Source organism: Oncorhynchus nerka, unplaced genomic scaffold, assembly GCF_034236695.1.
Source record: "Oncorhynchus nerka isolate Pitt River unplaced genomic scaffold, Oner_Uvic_2.0 unplaced_scaffold_1086, whole genome shotgun sequence".
Lineage (NCBI taxonomy): Eukaryota > Metazoa > Chordata > Actinopteri > Salmoniformes > Salmonidae > Oncorhynchus > Oncorhynchus nerka.
The window spans coordinates 18,279-37,506 of NW_027040233.1; the positions used below are offsets into that span (position 1 = coordinate 18,279).

Consider the following 19,228-nt stretch of genomic DNA (forward strand, 5'->3'; position numbering starts at 1 on the left):
GGTTAGAGGGTTAGGGTTAGAGGGTTAGGGTTAGAGGGTTAGGGTTAGGGGGGTTAGAGGGTTAGGGTTAGAGGGTTAGGGTTAGGGGGGTTAGAGGGTTAGGGTTAGAGGGTTAGGGTTAGGGGGGTTAGAGGGTTAGGGTTAGAGGGTTAGGGTTAGGGGGTTGGAGGGTTAGGGTTAGGGGTTAGTGGGTTAGGGGTTAGAGGGTTAGGGGTTAGAGGGTTAGGGTTAGAGGGTTAGGGTTAGGGGGTTAGAGGGTTAGGGTTAGAGGGTTAGGGTTAGGGGGGTTAGAGGGTTAGGGTTAGGGGGGTTAGTGGGTTAGGGTTAGAGGGTTAGGGGTTAGAGGGTTAGGGTTAGTTAGGGGTTAGGGTTAGGGGGTTAGAGGGTTAGGGTTAGGGGGGTTAGTGGGTTAGGGTTAGGGTTAGGGTTAGAGGGTTAGGGTTAGAGGGTTAGGGTTAGAGGGTTAGGGTTAGGGGGGGGTTAGAGGGTTAGGTTTGGGGGGGTTAGGGTTAGAGGGTTAGGGTTAGAGGGTTAGGGTTAGAGGGTGAGGGGTTAGGGTTAGGGGTTAGGGTTAGCATTATGGATCCCCATTAGATCCGCTACTCTTCCTGGGGTTTATTATGGATCCCCATTAGTTCCTGCTAAGGCAGCAGCTACTCTTCATGGGGTTTATTATGGATCCCATCCCATCTGGGCCTGCTGAAGGCTAAGCTAGCTAAGTCCCAGTATTTTCTCCCTGTGTGTATAGCCACAGAGTACCATCTGGGCCTGCTGAAGGCTAAGCTAGCTAAGTCCCAGTATTTTCTCCCTGTGTGTGTAGCCACAGAGTACCATCTGGGCCTGCTGAAGGCTAAGCTAGCTAAGTCCAAGTATTTCCCCCTGTGTGTGTAGCCACAGAGTACCATCTGGGCCTGCTGAAGGCTAAGCTAGCTAAGTCCCAGTATTTTCCCCCTGTGTGTAGCCACAGAGTACCATCTGGGCCAGCTGAAGGCTAAGCTAGCTAAGTCCCAGTATTTCCTCCCTGTGTGTGTAGCCACAGAGTACCATCTGGGCCTGCTGAAGGCTAAGCTAGCTAAGTCCCAGTATTTTCCCCCTGTGTGTGTAGCCACAGAGTACCATCTGGGCCTGCTGAAGGCTAAGCTAGCTAAGTCCCAGTATTTTCCCCCTGTGTGTAGCCACAGAGTACCATCTGGGCCTGCTGAAGGCTAAGCTAGCTAAGTCCCAGTATTTTCCCCCTGTGTGTAGCCACGGAGTACCATCTGGGCCTGCTGAAGGCTAAGCTAGCTAAGTCCCAGTATTTTCCCCTGTATGTGTAGCCACAGAGTACCATCTGGGCCTGCTGAAGGCTAAGCTAGCTAAGTCCCAGTCTTTTCTCCCTGTGTGTGTAGCCACAGAGTACCATCTGGGCCTGCTGAAGGCTAAGCTAGCTAAGTCCCAGTATTTTCCCCCTGTATGTGTAGCCACAGAGTACCATCTGGGCCTGCTGAAGGCTAAGCTAGCTAAGTCCCAGTATTTTCTCCCTGTGTGTGTAGCCACAGAGTACCATCTGGGCCTGCTGAAGGCTAAGCTAGCTAAGTCCCAGTATTTCCCCCTGTGTGTGTAGCCACAGAGTACCACCTGGGCCTGCTGAAGGCTAAGCTAGCTAAGTCCCAGTATTTTCCCCCTGTGTGTGTAGCTACAGAGTACCATCTGGGCCTGCTGAAGGCTAAGCTAGCTAAGTCCCAGTATTTTCCCCTGTGTGTGTAGCCACAGAGTACCATCTGGGCCTGCTGAAGGCTAAGTCCCAGTATTTCCCCCTGTGTGTGTAGCTACAGAGTACCATCTGGGCCTGCTGAAGGCTAAGCTAGCTAAGTCCCAGTATTTCCCCCTGTGTGTGTAGCCACAGAGTACCATCTGGGCCTGCTGAAGGCTAAGCTAGCTAAGTCCCAGTATTTCCTCCCTGTGTGTGTAGCCACAGAGTACCATCTGGGCCTGCTGAAGGCTAAGCTAGCTAAGTCCCAGTATGTTCTCCCTGTGTGTGTAGCCACAGAGTACCATCTGGGCCTGTTGAAGGCTAAGCTAGCTAAGTCCCAGTATTTCCCCCTGTGTGTGTAGCTACAGAGTACCATCTGGGCCTGCTGAAGGCTAAGCTAGCTAAGTCCCAGTATGTTCTCCCTGTGTGTGTAGCCACAGAGTACCATCTGGGCCTGCTGAAGGCTAAGCTAGCTAAGTCCCAGTATTTCCTCCCTGTGTGTGTAGCCACAGAGTACCATCTGGGCCTGCTGAAGGCTAAGCTAGCTAAGTCCCAGTATTTTCCCCCTGTGTGTGTAGCTACAGAGTACCATCTGGGCCTGCTGAAGGCTAAGCTAGCTAAGTCCCAGTATTTCCCCCTGTGTGTGTAGCCACAGAGTACCATCTGGGCCTGCTGAAGGCTAAGCTAGCTAAGTCCCAGTATTTCCTCCCTGTGTGTGTAGCCACAGAGTACCATCTGGGCCTGCTGAAGGCTAAGCTAGCTAAGTCCCAGTATTTCCCCCTGTGTGTGTAGCCACAGAGTACCATCTGGGCCTGCTGAAGGCTAAGCTAGCTAAGTCCCAGTATTTTCCCCCTGTGTGTAGCCACAGAGTACCATCTGGGCCAGCTGAAGGCTAAGCTAGCTAAGTCCCAGTATTTCCTCCCTGTGTGTGTAGCCACAGAGTACCATCTGGGCCTGCTGAAGGCTAAGCTAGCTAAGTCCCAGTATTTTCCCCCTGTGTGTGTAGCCACAGAGTACCATCTGGGCCTGCTGAAGGCTAAGTTAGCTAAGTCCCAGTATTTTCCCCCTGTGTGTAGCCACAGAGTACCATCTGGGCCTGCTGAAGGCTAAGCTAGCTAAGTCCCAGTATTTTCCCCCTGTGTGTGTAGCCACGGAGTACCATCTGGGCCTGCTGAAGGCTAAGCTAGCTAAGTCCCAGTATTTTCCCCCTGTATGTGTAGCCACAGAGTACCATCTGGGCCTGCTGAAGGCTAAGCTAGCTAAGTCCCAGTCTTTTCTCCCTGTGTGTGTAGCCACAGAGTACCATCTGGGCCTGCTGAAGGCTAAGCTAGCTAAGTCCCAGTATTTTCCCCCTGTATGTGTAGCCACAGAGTACCATCTGGGCCTGCTGAAGGCTAAGCTAGCTAAGTCCCAGTATTTTCTCCTGTGTGTGTAGCCACAGAGTACCATCTGGGCCTGCTGAAGGCTAAGCTAGCTAAGTCCCAGTATTTCCCCCTGTGTGTGTAGCCACAGAGTACCACCTGGGCCTGCTGAAGGCTAAGCTAGCTAAGTCCCAGTATTTTCCCCCTGTGTGTGTAGCTACAGAGTACCATCTGGGCCTGCTGAAGGCTAAGCTAGCTAAGTCCCAGTATTTTCCCCCTGTGTGTAGCCACAGAGTACCATCTGGGCCTGCTGAAGGCTAAGTCCCAGTATTTCCCCTGTGTGTGTAGCTACAGAGTACCATCTGGGCCTGCTGAAGGCTAAGCTAGCTAAGTCCCAGTATTTCCCCCTGTGTGTGTAGCCACAGAGTACCATCTGGGCCTGCTGAAGGCTAAGCTAGCTAAGTCCCAGTATTTCCTCCCTGTGTGTGTAGCCACAGAGTACCATCTGGGCCTGCTGAAGGCTAAGCTAGCTAAGTCCCAGTATGTTCTCCCTGTGTGTGTAGCCACAGAGTACCATCTGGGCCTGTTGAAGGCTAAGCTAGCTAAGTCCCAGTATTTCCCCCTGTGTGTGTAGCTACAGAGTACCATCTGGGCCTGCTGAAGGCTAAGCTAGCTAAGTCCCAGTCTTTTCTCCCTGTGTGTGTAGCCACAGAGTACCATCTGGGCCTGCTGAAGGCTAAGCTAGCTAAGTCCCAGTATTTCCCCCTGTGTGTGTAGCTACAGAGTACCATCTGGGCCTGCTGAAGGCTAAGCTAGCTAAGTCCCAGTATTTCCCCCTGTGTGTGTAGCCACAGAGTACCATCTGGGCCTGCTGAAGGCTAAGCTAGCTAAGTCCCAGTATTTCCTCCCTGTGTGTGTAGCCACAGAGTACCATCTGGGCCTGCTGAAGGCTAAGCTGGCTAAGTCCCAGTATGTTCTCCCTGTGTGTGTAGCCACAGAGTACCATCTGGGCCTGTTGAAGGCTAAGCTAGCTAAGTCCCAGTATTTCCCCCTGTGTGTGTAGCCACAGAGTACCATCTGGGCCTGCTGAAGGCTAAGCTAGCTAAGTCCCAGTCTTTTCTCCCTGTGTGTGTAGCCACAGAGTACCATCTGGGCCTGCTGAAGGCTAAGCTAGCTAAGTCCCAGTATTTTCCCCCTGTATGTGTAGCCACAGAGTACCATCTGGGCCTGCTGAAGGCTAAGCTAGCTAAGTCCCAGTATTTTCTCCCTGTGTGTAGCCACAGAGTACCATCTGGGCCTGCTGAAGGCTAAGCTAGCTAAGTCCCAGTATTTCCCCCTGTGTGTGTAGCCACAGAGTACCACCTGGGCCTGCTGAAGGCTAAGCTAGCTAAGTCCCAGTATTTTCCCCCTGTGTGTGTAGCTACAGAGTACCATCTGGGCCTGCTGAAGGCTAAGCTAGCTAAGTCCCAGTATTTTCCCCCTGTGTGTAGCCACAGAGTACCATCTGGGCCTGCTGAAGGCTAAGTCCCAGTATTTCCCCCTGTGTGTGTAGCTACAGAGTACCATCTGGGCCTGCTGAAGGCTAAGCTAGCTAAGTCCCAGTATTTCCCCCTGTGTGTGTAGCCACAGAGTACCATCTGGGCCTGCTGAAGGCTAAGCTAGCTAAGTCCCAGTATTTCCTCCCTGTGTGTGTAGCCACAGAGTACCATCTGGGCCTGCTGAAGGCTAAGTCCCAGTATTTCCCCCTGTGTGTGTAGCTACAGAGTACCATCTGGGCCTGCTGAAGGCTAAGCTAGCTAAGTCCCAGTATTTCCCCTGTGTGTGTAGCCACAGAGTACCATCTGGGCCTGCTGAAGGCTAAGCTAGCTAAGTCCCAGTATTTCCTCCCTGTGTGTGTAGCCACAGAGTACCATCTGGGCCTGCTGAAGGCTAAGCTAGCTAAGTCCCAGTATGTTCTCCCTGTGTGTAGCCACAGAGTACCATCTGGGCCTGTTGAAGGCTAAGCTAGCTAAGTCCCAGTATTTCCCCCTGTGTGTGTAGCTACAGAGTACCATCTGGGCCTGCTGAAGGCTAAGCTAGCTAAGTCCCAGTCTTTTCTCCCTGTGTGTGTAGCCACAGAGTACCATCTGGGCCTGCTGAAGGCTAAGCTAGCTAAGTCCCAGTATTTCCCCCTGTGTGTGTAGCTACAGAGTACCATCTGGGCCTGCTGAAGGCTAAGCTAGCTAAGTCCCAGTATTTCCCCCTGTGTGTGTAGCCACAGAGTACCATCTGGGCCTGCTGAAGGCTAAGCTAGCTAAGTCCCAGTATTTCCTCCCTGTGTGTGTAGCCACAGAGTACCATCTGGGCCTGCTGAAGGCTAAGCTAGCTAAGTCCCAGTATGTTCTCCCTGTGTGTGTAGCCACAGAGTACCATCTGGGCCTGTTGAAGGCTAAGCTAGCTAAGTCCCAGTATTTCCCCCTGTGTGTGTAGCCACAGAGTACCATCTGGGCCTGCTGAAGGCTAAGCTAGCTAAGTCCCAGTCTTTTCTCCTGTGTGTGTAGCCACAGAGTACCATCTGGGCCTGCTGAAGGCTAAGCTAGCTAAGTCCCAGTATTTTCCCCCTGTATGTGTAGCCACAGAGTACCATCTGGGCCTGCTGAAGGCTAAGCTAGCTAAGTCCCAGTATTTTCTCCCTGTGTGTGTAGCCACAGAGTACCATCTGGGCCTGCTGAAGGCTAAGCTAGCTAAGTCCCAGTATTTCCCCCTGTGTGTGTAGCCACAGAGTACCACCTGGGCCTGCTGAAGGCTAAGCTAGCTAAGTCCCAGTATTTTCCCCCTGTGTGTGTAGCTACAGAGTACCATCTGGGCCTGCTGAAGGCTAAGCTAGCTAAGTCCCAGTATTTTCCCCCTGTGTGTAGCCACAGAGTACCATCTGGGCCTGCTGAAGGCTAAGTCCCAGTATTTCCCCCTGTGTGTGTAGCTACAGAGTACCATCTGGGCCTGCTGAAGGCTAAGCTAGCTAAGTCCCAGTATTTCCCCCTGTGTGTGTAGCCACAGAGTACCATCTGGGCCTGCTGAAGGCTAAGCTAGCTAAGTCCCAGTATTTCCTCCCTGTGTGTGTAGCCACAGAGTACCATCTGGGCCTGCTGAAGGCTAAGCTAGCTAAGTCCCAGTATGTTCTCCCTGTGTGTGTAGCCACAGAGTACCATCTGGGCCTGTTGAAGGCTAAGCTAGCTAAGTCCCAGTATTTCCCCCTGTGTGTGTAGCTACAGAGTACCATCTGGGCCTGCTGAAGGCTAAGCTAGCTAAGTCCCAGTATGTTCTCCCTGTGTGTGTAGCCACAGAGTACCATCTGGGCCTGCTGAAGGCTAAGCTAGCTAAGTCCCAGTATTTCCTCCCTGTGTGTGTAGCCACAGAGTACCATCTGGGCCTGCTGAAGGCTAAGCTAGCTAAGTCCCAGTATTTTCCCCCTGTGTGTGTAGCTACAGAGTACCATCTGGGCCTGCTGAAGGCTAAGCTAGCTAAGTCCCAGTATTTCCCCCTGTGTGTGTAGCCACAGAGTACCATCTGGGCCTGCTGAAGGCTAAGCTAGCTAAGTCCCAGTATTTTCTCCCTGTGTGTAGCCACAGAGTACCATCTGGGCCTGCTGAAGGCTAAGCTAGCTAAGTCCCAGTATTTTCCCCCTGTGTGTGTAGCTACAGAGTACCATCTGGGCCTGCTGAAGGCTAAGCTAGCTAAGTCCCAGTATTTCCCCTGTATGTGTAGCCACAGAGTACCATCTGGGCCTGCTGAAGGCTAAGCTAGCTAAGTCCCAGTATTTTCTCCCTGTGTGTGTAGCCACAGAGTACCATCTGGGCCTGCTGAAGGCTAAGCTAGCTAAGTCCCAGTATTTCCCCCTGTGTGTGTAGCCACAGAGTACCACCTGGGCCTGCTGAAGGCTAAGCTAGCTAAGTCCCAGTATTTTCCCCCTGTGTGTGTAGCTACAGAGTACCATCTGGGCCTGCTGAAGGCTAAGCTAGCTAAGTCCCAGTATTTTCCCCCTGTGTGTAGCCACAGAGTACCATCTGGGCCTGCTGAAGGCTAAGTCCCAGTATTTCCCCCTGTGTGTGTAGCTACAGAGTACCATCTGGGCCTGCTGAAGGCTAAATTAGCTAAGTCCCAGTATTTCCCCCTGTGTGTGTAGCCACAGAGTACCATCTGGGCCTGCTGAAGGCTAAGCTAGCTAAGTCCCAGTATTTCCTCCCTGTGTGTGTAGCCACAGAGTACCATCTGGGCCTGCTGAAGGCTAAGCTAGCTAAGTCCCAGTATGTTCTCCCTGTGTGTGTAGCCACAGAGTACCATCTGGGCCTGTTGAAGGCTAAGCTAGCTAAGTCCCAGTATTTCCCCCTGTGTGTGTAGCTACAGAGTACCATCTGGGCCTGCTGAAGGCTAAGCTAGCTAAGTCCCAGTATGTTCTCCCTGTGTGTGTAGCCACAGAGTACCATCTGGGCCTGCTGAAGGCTAAGCTAGCTAAGTCCCAGTATTTTCTCCCTGTGTGTAGCCACAGAGTACCATCTGGGCCTGCTGAAGGCTAAGCTAGCTAAGTCCCAGTATTTTCCCCCTGTGTGTGTAGCTACAGAGTACCATCTGGGCCTGCTGAAGGCTAAGCTAGCTAAGTCCCAGTATTTCCCCTGTGTGTGTAGCCACAGAGTACCATCTGGGCCTGCTGAAGGCTAAGCTAGCTAAGTCCCAGTATTTCCTCCCTGTGTGTGTAGCCACAGAGTACCATCTGGGCCTGCTGAAGGCTAAGCTAGCTAAGTCCCAGTATGTTCTCCCTGTGTGTGTAGCCACAGAGTACCATCTGGGCCTGTTGAAGGCTAAGCTAGCTAAGTCCCAGTATTTCCCCCTGTGTGTGTAGCCACAGAGTACCATCTGGGCCTGCTGAAGGCTAAGCTAGCTAAGTCCCAGTCTTTTCTCCCTGTGTGTGTAGCCACAGAGTACCATCTGGGCCTGCTGAAGGCTAAGCTAGCTAAGTCCCAGTATTTTCCCCCTGTATGTGTAGCCACAGAGTACCATCTGGGCCTGCTGAAGGCTAAGCTAGCTAAGTCCCAGTATTTTCTCCCTGTGTGTGTAGCCACAGAGTACCATCTGGGCCTGCTGAAGGCTAAGCTAGCTAAGTCCCAGTATTTCCCCCTGTGTGTGTAGCCACAGAGTACCACCTGGGCCTGCTGAAGGCTAAGCTAGCTAAGTCCCAGTATTTTCCCCCTGTGTGTGTAGCTACAGAGTACCATCTGGGCCTGCTGAAGGCTAAGCTAGCTAAGTCCCAGTATTTTCCCCCTGTGTGTAGCCACAGAGTACCATCTGGGCCTGCTGAAGGCTAAGTCCCAGTATTTCCCCCTGTGTGTGTAGCTACAGAGTACCATCTGGGCCTGCTGAAGGCTAAGCTAGCTAAGTCCCAGTATTTCCCCCTGTGTGTGTAGCCACAGAGTACCATCTGGGCCTGCTGAAGGCTAAGCTAGCTAAGTCCCAGTATTTCCTCCCTGTGTGTGTAGCCACAGAGTACCATCTGGGCCTGCTGAAGGCTAAGTCCCAGTATTTCCCCCTGTGTGTGTAGCTACAGAGTACCATCTGGGCCTGCTGAAGGCTAAGCTAGCTAAGTCCCAGTATTTCCCCCTGTGTGTAGCCACAGAGTACCATCTGGGCCTGCTGAAGGCTAAGCTAGCTAAGTCCCAGTATTTCCTCCCTGTGTGTGTAGCCACAGAGTACCATCTGGGCCTGCTGAAGGCTAAGCTAGCTAAGTCCCAGTATGTTCTCCCTGTGTGTGTAGCCACAGAGTACCATCTGGGCCTGTTGAAGGCTAAGCTAGCTAAGTCCCAGTATTTCCCCCTGTGTGTGTAGCTACAGAGTACCATCTGGGCCTGCTGAAGGCTAAGCTAGCTAAGTCCCAGTCTTTTCTCCCTGTGTGTGTAGCCACAGAGTACCATCTGGGCCTGCTGAAGGCTAAGCTAGCTAAGTCCCAGTATTTCCCCCTGTGTGTGTAGCTACAGAGTACCATCTGGGCCTGCTGAAGGCTAAGCTAGCTAAGTCCCAGTATTTCCCCTGTGTGTAGCCACAGAGTACCATCTGGGCCTGCTGAAGGCTAAGCTAGCTAAGTCCCAGTATTTCCTCCTGTGTGTGTAGCCACAGAGTACCATCTGGGCCTGCTGAAGGCTAAGCTAGCTAAGTCCCAGCTATGTTCTCCCTGTGTGTGTAGCCACAGAGTACCATCTGGGCCTGTTGAAGGCTAAGCTAGCTAAGTCCCATATTTCCCCCTGTGTGTGTAGCCACAGAGTACCATCTGGGCCTGCTGAAGGCTAAGCTAGCTAAGTCCCAGTCTTTTCTCCCTGTGTGTAGCCACAGAGTACCATCTGGGCCTGCTGAAGGCTAAGCTAGCTAAGTCCCAGTATTTTCCCCTGTATGTGTAGCCACAGAGTACCATCTGGGCCTGCTGAAGGCTAAGCTAGCTAAGTCCCAGTATTTTCTCCCTGTGTGTGTAGCCACAGAGTACCATCTGGGCCTGCTGAAGGCTAAGCTAGCTAAGTCCCAGTATTTTCCCCTGTGTGTGTAGCCACAGAGTACCATCTGGGCCTGCTGAAGGCTAAGCTAGCTAAGTCCCAGTATTTTCCCCCTGTGTGTGTAGCCACAGAGTACCATCTGGGCCTGCTGAAGGCTAAGCTAGCTAAGTCCCAGTATTTTCCCCTGTGTGTAGCCACAGAGTACCATCTGGGCCTGCTGAAGGCTAAGCTAGCTAAGTCCCAGTATTTCCCCTGTGTGTGTAGCCACAGAGTACCATCTGGGCCTGCTGAAGGCTAAGCTAGCTAAGTCCCAGTATTTTCCCCTGTGTGTGTAGCCACAGAGTACCATCTGGGCCTGCTGAAGGCTAAGCTAGCTAAGTCCCAGTATTTCTCCCTGTGTGTGTAGCCACAGAGTACCATCTGGGCCTGCTGAAGGCTAAGCTAGCTAAGTCCCAGTATTTCCCCTGTGTGTAGCCACAGAGTACCATCTGGGCCTGCTGAAGGCTAAGCTAGCTAAGTCCCAGTATTTTCTCCCTGTGTGTGTAGCCACAGAGTACCATCTGGGCCTGCTGAAGGCTAAGCTAGCTAAGTCCCAGTATTTCCCCCTGTGTGTGTAGCCACAGAGTACCATCTGGGCCTGCTGAAGGCTAAGCTAGCTAAGTCCCAGTATTTCCCCCTGTGTGTGTAGCCACAGAGTACCATCTGGGCCTGCTGAAGGCTAAGCTAGCTAAGTCCCAGTATTTTCCCCCTGTGTGTAGCCACAGAGTACCATCTGGGCCTGCTGAAGGCTAAGCTAGCTAAGTCCCAGTATTTTCCCCCTGTGTGTGTAGCCACAGAGTACCATCTGGGCCTGCTGAAGGCTAAGCTAGCTAAGTCCCAGTATTTTCCCCTGTGTGTGTAGCCACAGAGTACCATCTGGGCCTGCTGAAGGCTAAGCTAGCTAAGTCCCAGTATTTTCTCCCTGTGTGTGTAGCCACAGAGTACCATCTGGGCCTGCTGAAGGCTAAGCTAGCTAAGTCCCAGTATTTTCCCCCTGTGTGTGTAGCCACAGAGTACCATCTGGGCCTGCTGAAGGCTAGCTAAGTCCCAGTATTTTCCCCTGTGTGTGTAGCTACAGAGTACCATCTGGGCCTGCTGAAGGCTAAGCTAGCTAAGTCCCAGTATTTCCCCTGTGTGTGTAGCCACAGAGTACCATCTGGGCCTGCTGAAGGCTAAGCTAGCTAAGTCCCAGTATTTCCCCCTGTGTGTGTAGCTACAGAGTACCATCTGGGCCTGCTGAAGGCTAAGCTAGCTAAGTCCCAGTATGTTCTCCCCCTGTGTGTGTAGCCACAGAGTACCATCTGGGCCTGCTGAAGGCTAAGCTAGCTAAGTCCCAGTATTCTCCCTGTGTGTGTAGCCACAGAGTACCATCTGGGCCTGCTGAAGGCTAAGCTAGCTAAGTCCCAGTATTTCCCCTGTGTGTGTAGCCACAGAGTACCATCTGGGCCTGCTGAAGGCTAAGCTAGCTAAGTCCCAGTATGTTCTCCCTGTGTGTGTAGCCACAGAGTACCATCTGGGCCTGCTGAAGGCTAAGCTAGCTAAGTCCCAGTATTTCCTCCCTGTGTGTGTAGCCACAGAGTACCATCTGGGCCTGCTGAAGGCTAAGCTAGCTAAGTCCCAGTATTTTCCCCCTGTGTGTGTAGCTACAGAGTACCATCTGGGCCTGCTGAAGGCTAAGCTAGCTAAGTCCCAGTATTTCCCCCTGTGTGTGTAGCCACAGAGTACCATCTGGGCCTGCTGAAGGCTAAGCTAGCTAAGTCCCAGTATTTTCTCCCTGTGTGTAGCCACAGAGTACCATCTGGGCCTGCTGAAGGCTAAGCTAGCTAAGTCCCAGTATTTTCCCCCTGTGTGTGTAGCTACAGAGTACCATCTGGGCCTGCTGAAGGCTAAGCTAGCTAAGTCCCAGTATTTCCCCTGTGTGTGTAGCTACGGAGTACCATCTGGGCCTGCTGAAGGCTAAGCTAGCTAAGTCCCAGTATTTTCCCCCTGTGTGTGTAGCTACAGAGTACCATCTGGGCCTGCTGAAGGCTAAGCTAGCGAAGTACCGCGCCCAGCTGCTGGAACCGTCCAAGTCCGCAGGAGCCAAAGGAGAGGGCTTCGATGTCATGAAATCTGGAGACGCACGTGTTGCACTGATTGGCTTCCCCTCCGTCGGAAAGGTCAGACAGGAAACGGACTGAGCACGCTCACAACGTGTCCTCTAGTCCTGTGTGTTAACCCATGTCTCTGTCCTCTAGTCCTGTGTGTTAACCCATGTCTCTGTCTCTGTCCTCTAGTCCTGTGTGTTAACCCATGTCTCTGTCTCTGTCCTCTAGTCCTGTGTGTTAACCCATGTCTCTGTCCTCTAGTCCTGTGTGTTAACCCATGTCTCTGTCCTCTAGTCCTGTGTGTTAACTCATGTCTCTGTCCTCTAGTCTTGTGTGTTAACCCATGTCTCTGTCCTCTAGTCCTGTGTGTTAACCCATGTCTCTGTCTCTGTCCTCTAGTCCTGTGTGTTAACCCATGTCTCTGTCCTCTAGTCCTGTGTGTTAACACATGTCTCTGTCTTCTAGTCCTGTGTGTTAACTCATGTCTCTGTCCTCTAGTCCTGTGTGTTAACTCATGTCTCTGTCCTCTAGTCCTGTGTGTTAACCCATGTCTCTGTCCTCTAGTGCTGTGTGTTAACTCATGTCTCTGTCCTCTAGTCCTGTGTGTTAACCCATGTCTCTGTCTCTGTCCTCTAGTCCTGTGTGTTAACCCATGTCTCTGTCTCTGTCCTCTAGTCCTGTGTGTTAACCCATGTCTCTGTCCTCTAGTCCTGTGTGTTAACTCATGTCTCTGTCCTCTAGTCCTGTGTGTTAACCCATGTCTCTGTCTCTGTCCTCTAGTCCTGTGTGTTAACCCATGTCTCTGTCTCTGTCCTCTAGTCCTGTGTGTTAACTCATGTCTCTGTCTCTGTCCTCTAGTCCTGTGTGTTAACCCATGTCTCTGTCTCTGTCCTCTAGTCCACCTTCCTCAGTCTGATGACAGCAACAGCCAGTGAAGCAGCTTCCTATGAGTTCACCACCCTGACCTGTATCCCTGGAGTTATAGAGGTACATCCACCCCAAACCACACCTCATATACCACACCACACACACCATACACCACACCACACCTCATACACCACACCACACCTCATACACCACACCACACCTCATACACCACACCACACCATACTTCCTATGAGTTCACCACCCTGACCTGTATCCCTGGAGTTATAGAGGTACATCCACCCCAAACCACACCTCATATACCACACCACACCTCATACACCACACCACACCTCATACACCACACCACACCTCATACACCATACCACACCTCATATACCACACCACACACACCATAACACACACCCCAAACCACACCTCATACACCATACCACACACACCATACCACACACACCATACTTCCTATGAGTTCACCACCCTGACCTGTATTCCTGGAGTTATAGAGGTACATCCACCCCAAACCACACCTCATATACCACACACACCATACCACACCTCACCTCATACACCACACCACACCACACACACCATACCACACACACCATATACCATACCACACATACCATACCACACACACCATACCACACATACCATACCACTCACACCACACCACACACACCATATACCATACTACACACCCCATACACCATACCACACCCCATACACCATACCACACACACCACACCACACACACCATATACCATACTACACACACCATATACCATACTACACACCCCATACACCATACCACACCCCATACACCATACCACACCACCACACACCATACACCATACCACACCTCATACACCATACCACACACCATATACCATACCACACCCCATACACCATAAACCATTCCACACACCATACCACACCTCATACACCATACCCCATACCACACCTCATACACCATACCCCATACCACACCTCATACACCATACCACACCTCATACACACCATACCACACCTCATACACCATACCACACCTCATACACCATACCACACCTCATACACCATACCCCATTCCACACCTCATACCCCATACCACACCTCATACACCATACCCCATACCACACCTCATACACCATACCATACCACACCTCATACACCATACCACACCTCATACACCATACCCCATACCACACCTCATACACCATACCACACCTCATACACCATACCACCACCTCATACACCATACCACACCTCATACACCATACCACACCTCATACACCATACCACACCTCATACACCATACCCCCATTCCACACCTCATACACCATACCACACCTCATACACCATACCCCATACCACACCTCATACACCATACCCCACCTCATACACCATACCCCATACCACACCTCATACACCATACCACACCTCATACACCATACCACACCTCATACAACATACCACACCTCATACACCATACCCCATTCCACACCTCATACACCATACCACACCTCATACACCATACCCCCATACCACACCTCATACACCATACCACACCTCATACACCATACCACATATCATACACCATACCCCCCCATACCACACCTCATACACCATACCCCACCTCATACACCATACCCCATACCACACCTCATACACCATACCACACCTCATACACCATACCACACCTCATACACCATACCCCATACCACACCTCATACCCCATACCACACCTCATACACCATACCCCATACCACACCTCATACACCATACCACACCTCATACCCCATACCACACCTCATACACCATACCCCACCTCATACACCATACCCCATACCACACCTCATACACCATACCACACCTCATACCCCATACCACACCTCATACACCATACCCCATACCACACCTCATACACCATACCCCATACCACACCTCATACACCATACCATATACCACACCTCATACACCATACCACACCTCATACACCATACCATATACCACCATATATAGAGTATATATAGAGTATAATAACCCATCCTGCAGTATAATGGAGCCAACATCCAGCTGACAGTAGTGTATAATAACCCATCCTGCAGTATAATGGAGCCAACATCCAGCTGACAGTAGTGTATAATAACCCATCCTGCAGTATAATGGAGCCAACATCCAGCTGACAGTAGTGTATAATAACCCATCCTGCAGTATAATGGAGCCAACATCCAGCTGACAGTAGTGTATAATAACCCATCCTGCAGTATAATGGAGCCAACATCCAGCTGACAGTAGTGTATAATAACCCATCCTGCAGTATAATGGAGCCAACATCCAGCTGACAGTAGTGTATAATGACCCATCCTGCAGTATAATGGAGCCAACATCCAGCTGACAGTAGTGTATAATAACCCATCCTGCAGTATAATGGAGCCAACATCCAGCTGACAGTAGTGTATAATAACCCATCCTGCAGTATAATGGAGCCAACATCCAGCTGACAGTAGTGTATAATAACCCATCCTGCAGTATAATGGAGCCAACATCCAGCTGACAGTAGTGTATAATGACCCATCCTGCAGTATAATGGAGCCAACATCCAGCTGACAGTAGTGTATAATAACCCATCCTGTTGTCCTGCAGTATAATGGAGCCAACATCCAGCTGACAGTAGTGTATAATAACCCATCCTGCAGTATAATGGAGCCAACATCCAGCTGACAGTAGTGTATAATAACCCATCCTGTTGTCCTGCAGTATAATGGAGCCAACATCCCAGCTGACAGTAGTGTATAATAACCCATCCTGCAGTATAATGGAGCCAACATCCAGCTGACAGTAGTGTATAATAACCCATCCTGTTGTCCTGCAGTATAATGGAGCCAACATCCAGCTGACAGTAGTGTATAATAACCCATCCTGTTGTCCTGCAGTATAATGGAGCCAACATCCAGCTGACAGTAGTGTATAATGACCCATCCTGCAGTATAATGGAGCCAACATCCAGCTGACAGTAGTGTATAATAACCCATCCTGCAGTATAATGGAGCCAACATCCAGCTGACAGTAGTGTATAATGACCCATCCTGCAGTATAATGGAGCCAACATCCAGCTGACAGTAGTGTATAATAACCCATCCTGCAGTATAATGGAGCCAACATCCAGCTGACAGTAGTGTATAATAACCCATCCTGCAGTATAATGGAGCCAACATCCAGCTGACAGTAGTGTATAATAACCCATCCTGCAGTATAATGGAGCCAACATCCAGCTGACAGTAGTGTATAATAACCCATCCTGCATTATAATGGAGCCAACATCCAGCTGACAGTAGTGTATAATGACCCATCCTGCAGTATAATGGAGCCAACATCCAGCTGACAGTAGTGTATAATAACCTATCCTGCAGTATAATGGAGCCAACATCCAGCTGACAGTAGTGTATAATAACCTATCCTGCAGTATAATGGAGCCAACATCCAGCTGACAGTAGTGTATAATAACCCATCCTGCAGTATAATGGAGCCAACATCCAGCTGACAGTAGTGTATAATAACCCATCCTGTTGTCCTGCAGTATAATGGAGCCAACATCCAGCTGACAGTAGTGTATAATAACCCATCCTGCAGTATAATGGAGACAACATCCAGCTGACAGTAGTGTATAATAACCCATCCTGCAGTATAATGGAGCCAACATCCAGCTGACAGTAGTGTATAATGACCCATCCTGCAGTATAATGGAGCCAACATCCAGCTGACAGAAGTGTATAATGACCCATTCTGCAGTATAATGGAGCCAACATCCAGCTGACAGTAGTGTATAATGACCCATCCTGCAGTATAATGGAGCCAACATCCAGCTGACAGTAGTGTATAATGACCCATCCTGCAGTATAATGGAGCCAACATCCAGCTGACAGTAGTGTATAATAACCCATCCTGTTGTCCTGCAGTATAATGGAGCCAACATCCAGCTGACAGTAGTGTATAATAACCCATCCTGCAGTATAATGGAGCCAACATCCAGCTGACAGTAGTGTATAATGACCCATCCTGCAGTATAATGGAGCCAACATCCAGCTGACAGTAGTGTATAATAACCCATCCTGTTGTCCTGCAGTATAATGGAGCCAACATCCAGCTGACAGTAGTGTATAATAACCCATCCTGCAGTATAATGGAGCCAACATCCAGCTGACAGTAGTGTATAATGACCCATCCTGCAGTATAATGGAGCCAACATCCAGCTGACAGTAGTGTATAATAACCCATCCTGTTGTCCTGCAGTATAATGGAGCCAACATCCAGCTGACAGTAGTGTATAATAACCCATCCTGTTGTCCTGCAGTATAATGGAGCCAACATCCAGCTGACAGTAGTGTATAATGACCCATCCTGTTGTCCTGCAGTATAATGGAGCCAACATCCAGCTGACAGTAGTGTATAATGACCCATCCTGTTTTCCTGCAGTATAATGGAGCCAACATCCAGCTGACAGTAGTGTATAATAACCCATCCTGTTGTCCTGCAGTATAATGGAGCCAACATCCAGCTGACAGTAGTGTATAATGACCCATCCTGCAGTATAATGGAGCCAACATCCAGCTGACAGTAGTGTATAATAACCCATCCTGCAGTATAATGGAGCCAACATCCAGCTGACAGTAGTGTATAATAACCCATCCTGTTGTCCTGCAGTATAATGGAGCCAACATCCAGCTGACAGTAGTGTATAATAACCCATCCTGTTGTCCTGCAGTATAATGGAGCCAACATCCAGCTGACAGTAGTGTATAATGACCCATCCTGTTGTCCTGCAGTATAATGGAGCCAACATCCAGCTGACAGTAGTGTATAACAACCCATCCTGTTGTCCTGCAGTATAATGGAGCCAACATCCAGCTGACAGTAGTGTATAATAACCCATCCTGCAGTATAATGGAGCCAACATCCAGCTGACAGTAGTGTATAATGACCCATCCTGTTGTCCTGCAGTATAATGGAGCCAACATCCAGCTGACAGTAGTGTATAATAACCCATCCTGTTGTCCTGCAGTATAATGGAGCCAACATCCAGCTGACAGTAGTGTATAATAACCCATCCTGCAGTATAATGGAGCCAACATCCAGCTGACAGTAGTGTATAATAACCTATCCTGCAGTATAATGGAGCCAACATCCAGCTGACAGTAGTGTATAATAACCCATCCTGTTGTCCTGCAGTATAATGGAGCCAACATCCAGCTGACAGTAGTGTATAATAACCCATCCTGCATTATAATGGAGCCAACATCCAGCTGACAGTAGTGTATAATGACCCATCCTGCAGTATAATGGAGCCAACATCCAGCTGACAGTAGTGTATAATAACCTATCCTGCAGTATAATGGAGCCAACATCCAGCTGACAGTAGTGTATAATAACCTATCCTGCAGTATAATGGAGCCAACATCCAGCTGACAGTAGTGTATAATAACCCATCCTGCAGTATAATGGAGCCAACATCCAGCTGACAGTAGTGTATAATAACCCATCCTGTTGTCCTGCAGTATAATGGAGCCAACATCCAGCTGACAGTAGTGTATAATAACCCATCCTGCAGTATAATGGAGACAACATCCAGCTGACAGTAGTGTATAATAACCCATCCTGCAGTATAATGGAGCCAACATCCAGCTGACAGTAGTGTATAATGACCCATCCTGCAGTATAATGGAGCCAACATCCAGCTGACAGAAGTGTATAATGACCCATTCTGCAGTATAATGGAGCCAACATCCAGCTGACAGTAGTGTATAATGACCCATCCTGCAGTATAATGGAGCCAACATCCAGCTGACAGTAGTGTATAATGACCCATCCTGCAGTATAATGGAGCCAACATCCAGCTGACAGTAGTGTATAATAACCCATCCTGTTGTCCTGCAGTATAATGGAGCCAACATCCAGCTGACAGTAGTGTATAATAACCCATCCTGCAGTATAATGGAGCCAACATCCAGCTGACAGTAGTGTATAATGACCCATCCTGCAGTATAATGGAGCCAACATCCAGCTGACAGTAGTGTATAATAACCCATCCTGTTGTCCTGCAGTATAATGGAGCCAACATCCAGCTGACAGTAGTGTATAATAACCCATCCTGCAGTATAATGGAGCCAACATCCAGCTGACAGTAGTGTATAATGACCCATCCTGCAGTATAATGGAGCCAACATCCAGCTGACAGTAGTGTATAATAACCCATCCTGTTGTCCTGCAGTATAATGGAGCCAACATCCAGCTGACAGTAGTGTATAATAACCCATCCTGTTGTCCTGCAGTATAATGGAGCCAACATCCAGCTGACAGTAGTGTATAATGACCCATCCTGTTGTCCTGCAGTATAATGGAGCCAACATCCAGCTGACAGTAGTGTATAATGACCCATCCTGTTTTCCTGCAGTATAATGGAGCCAACATCCAGCTGACAGTAGTGTATAATAACCCATCCTGTTGTCCTGCAGTATAATGGAGCCAACATCCAGCTGACAGTAGTGTATAATGACCCATCCTGCAGTATAATGGAGCCAACATCCAGCTGACAGTAGTGTATAATAACCCATCCTG

General features: G+C 49.9%; 1 protein-coding gene across 1 annotated transcript in view; it reads left to right on the forward strand.

The window, feature by feature from the left end:
* The window catches only part of drg2 (developmentally regulated GTP binding protein 2), an 85,010-nt gene that overhangs the window by 1,982 nt on the left and 63,800 nt on the right, over positions 1-19,228 (forward strand). The window contains 2 exon segments of the mRNA XM_065016211.1: positions 11,643-11,803; positions 12,629-12,718. Coding sequence (XP_064872283.1) covers positions 11,643-11,803; positions 12,629-12,718 — 251 coding nt within the window.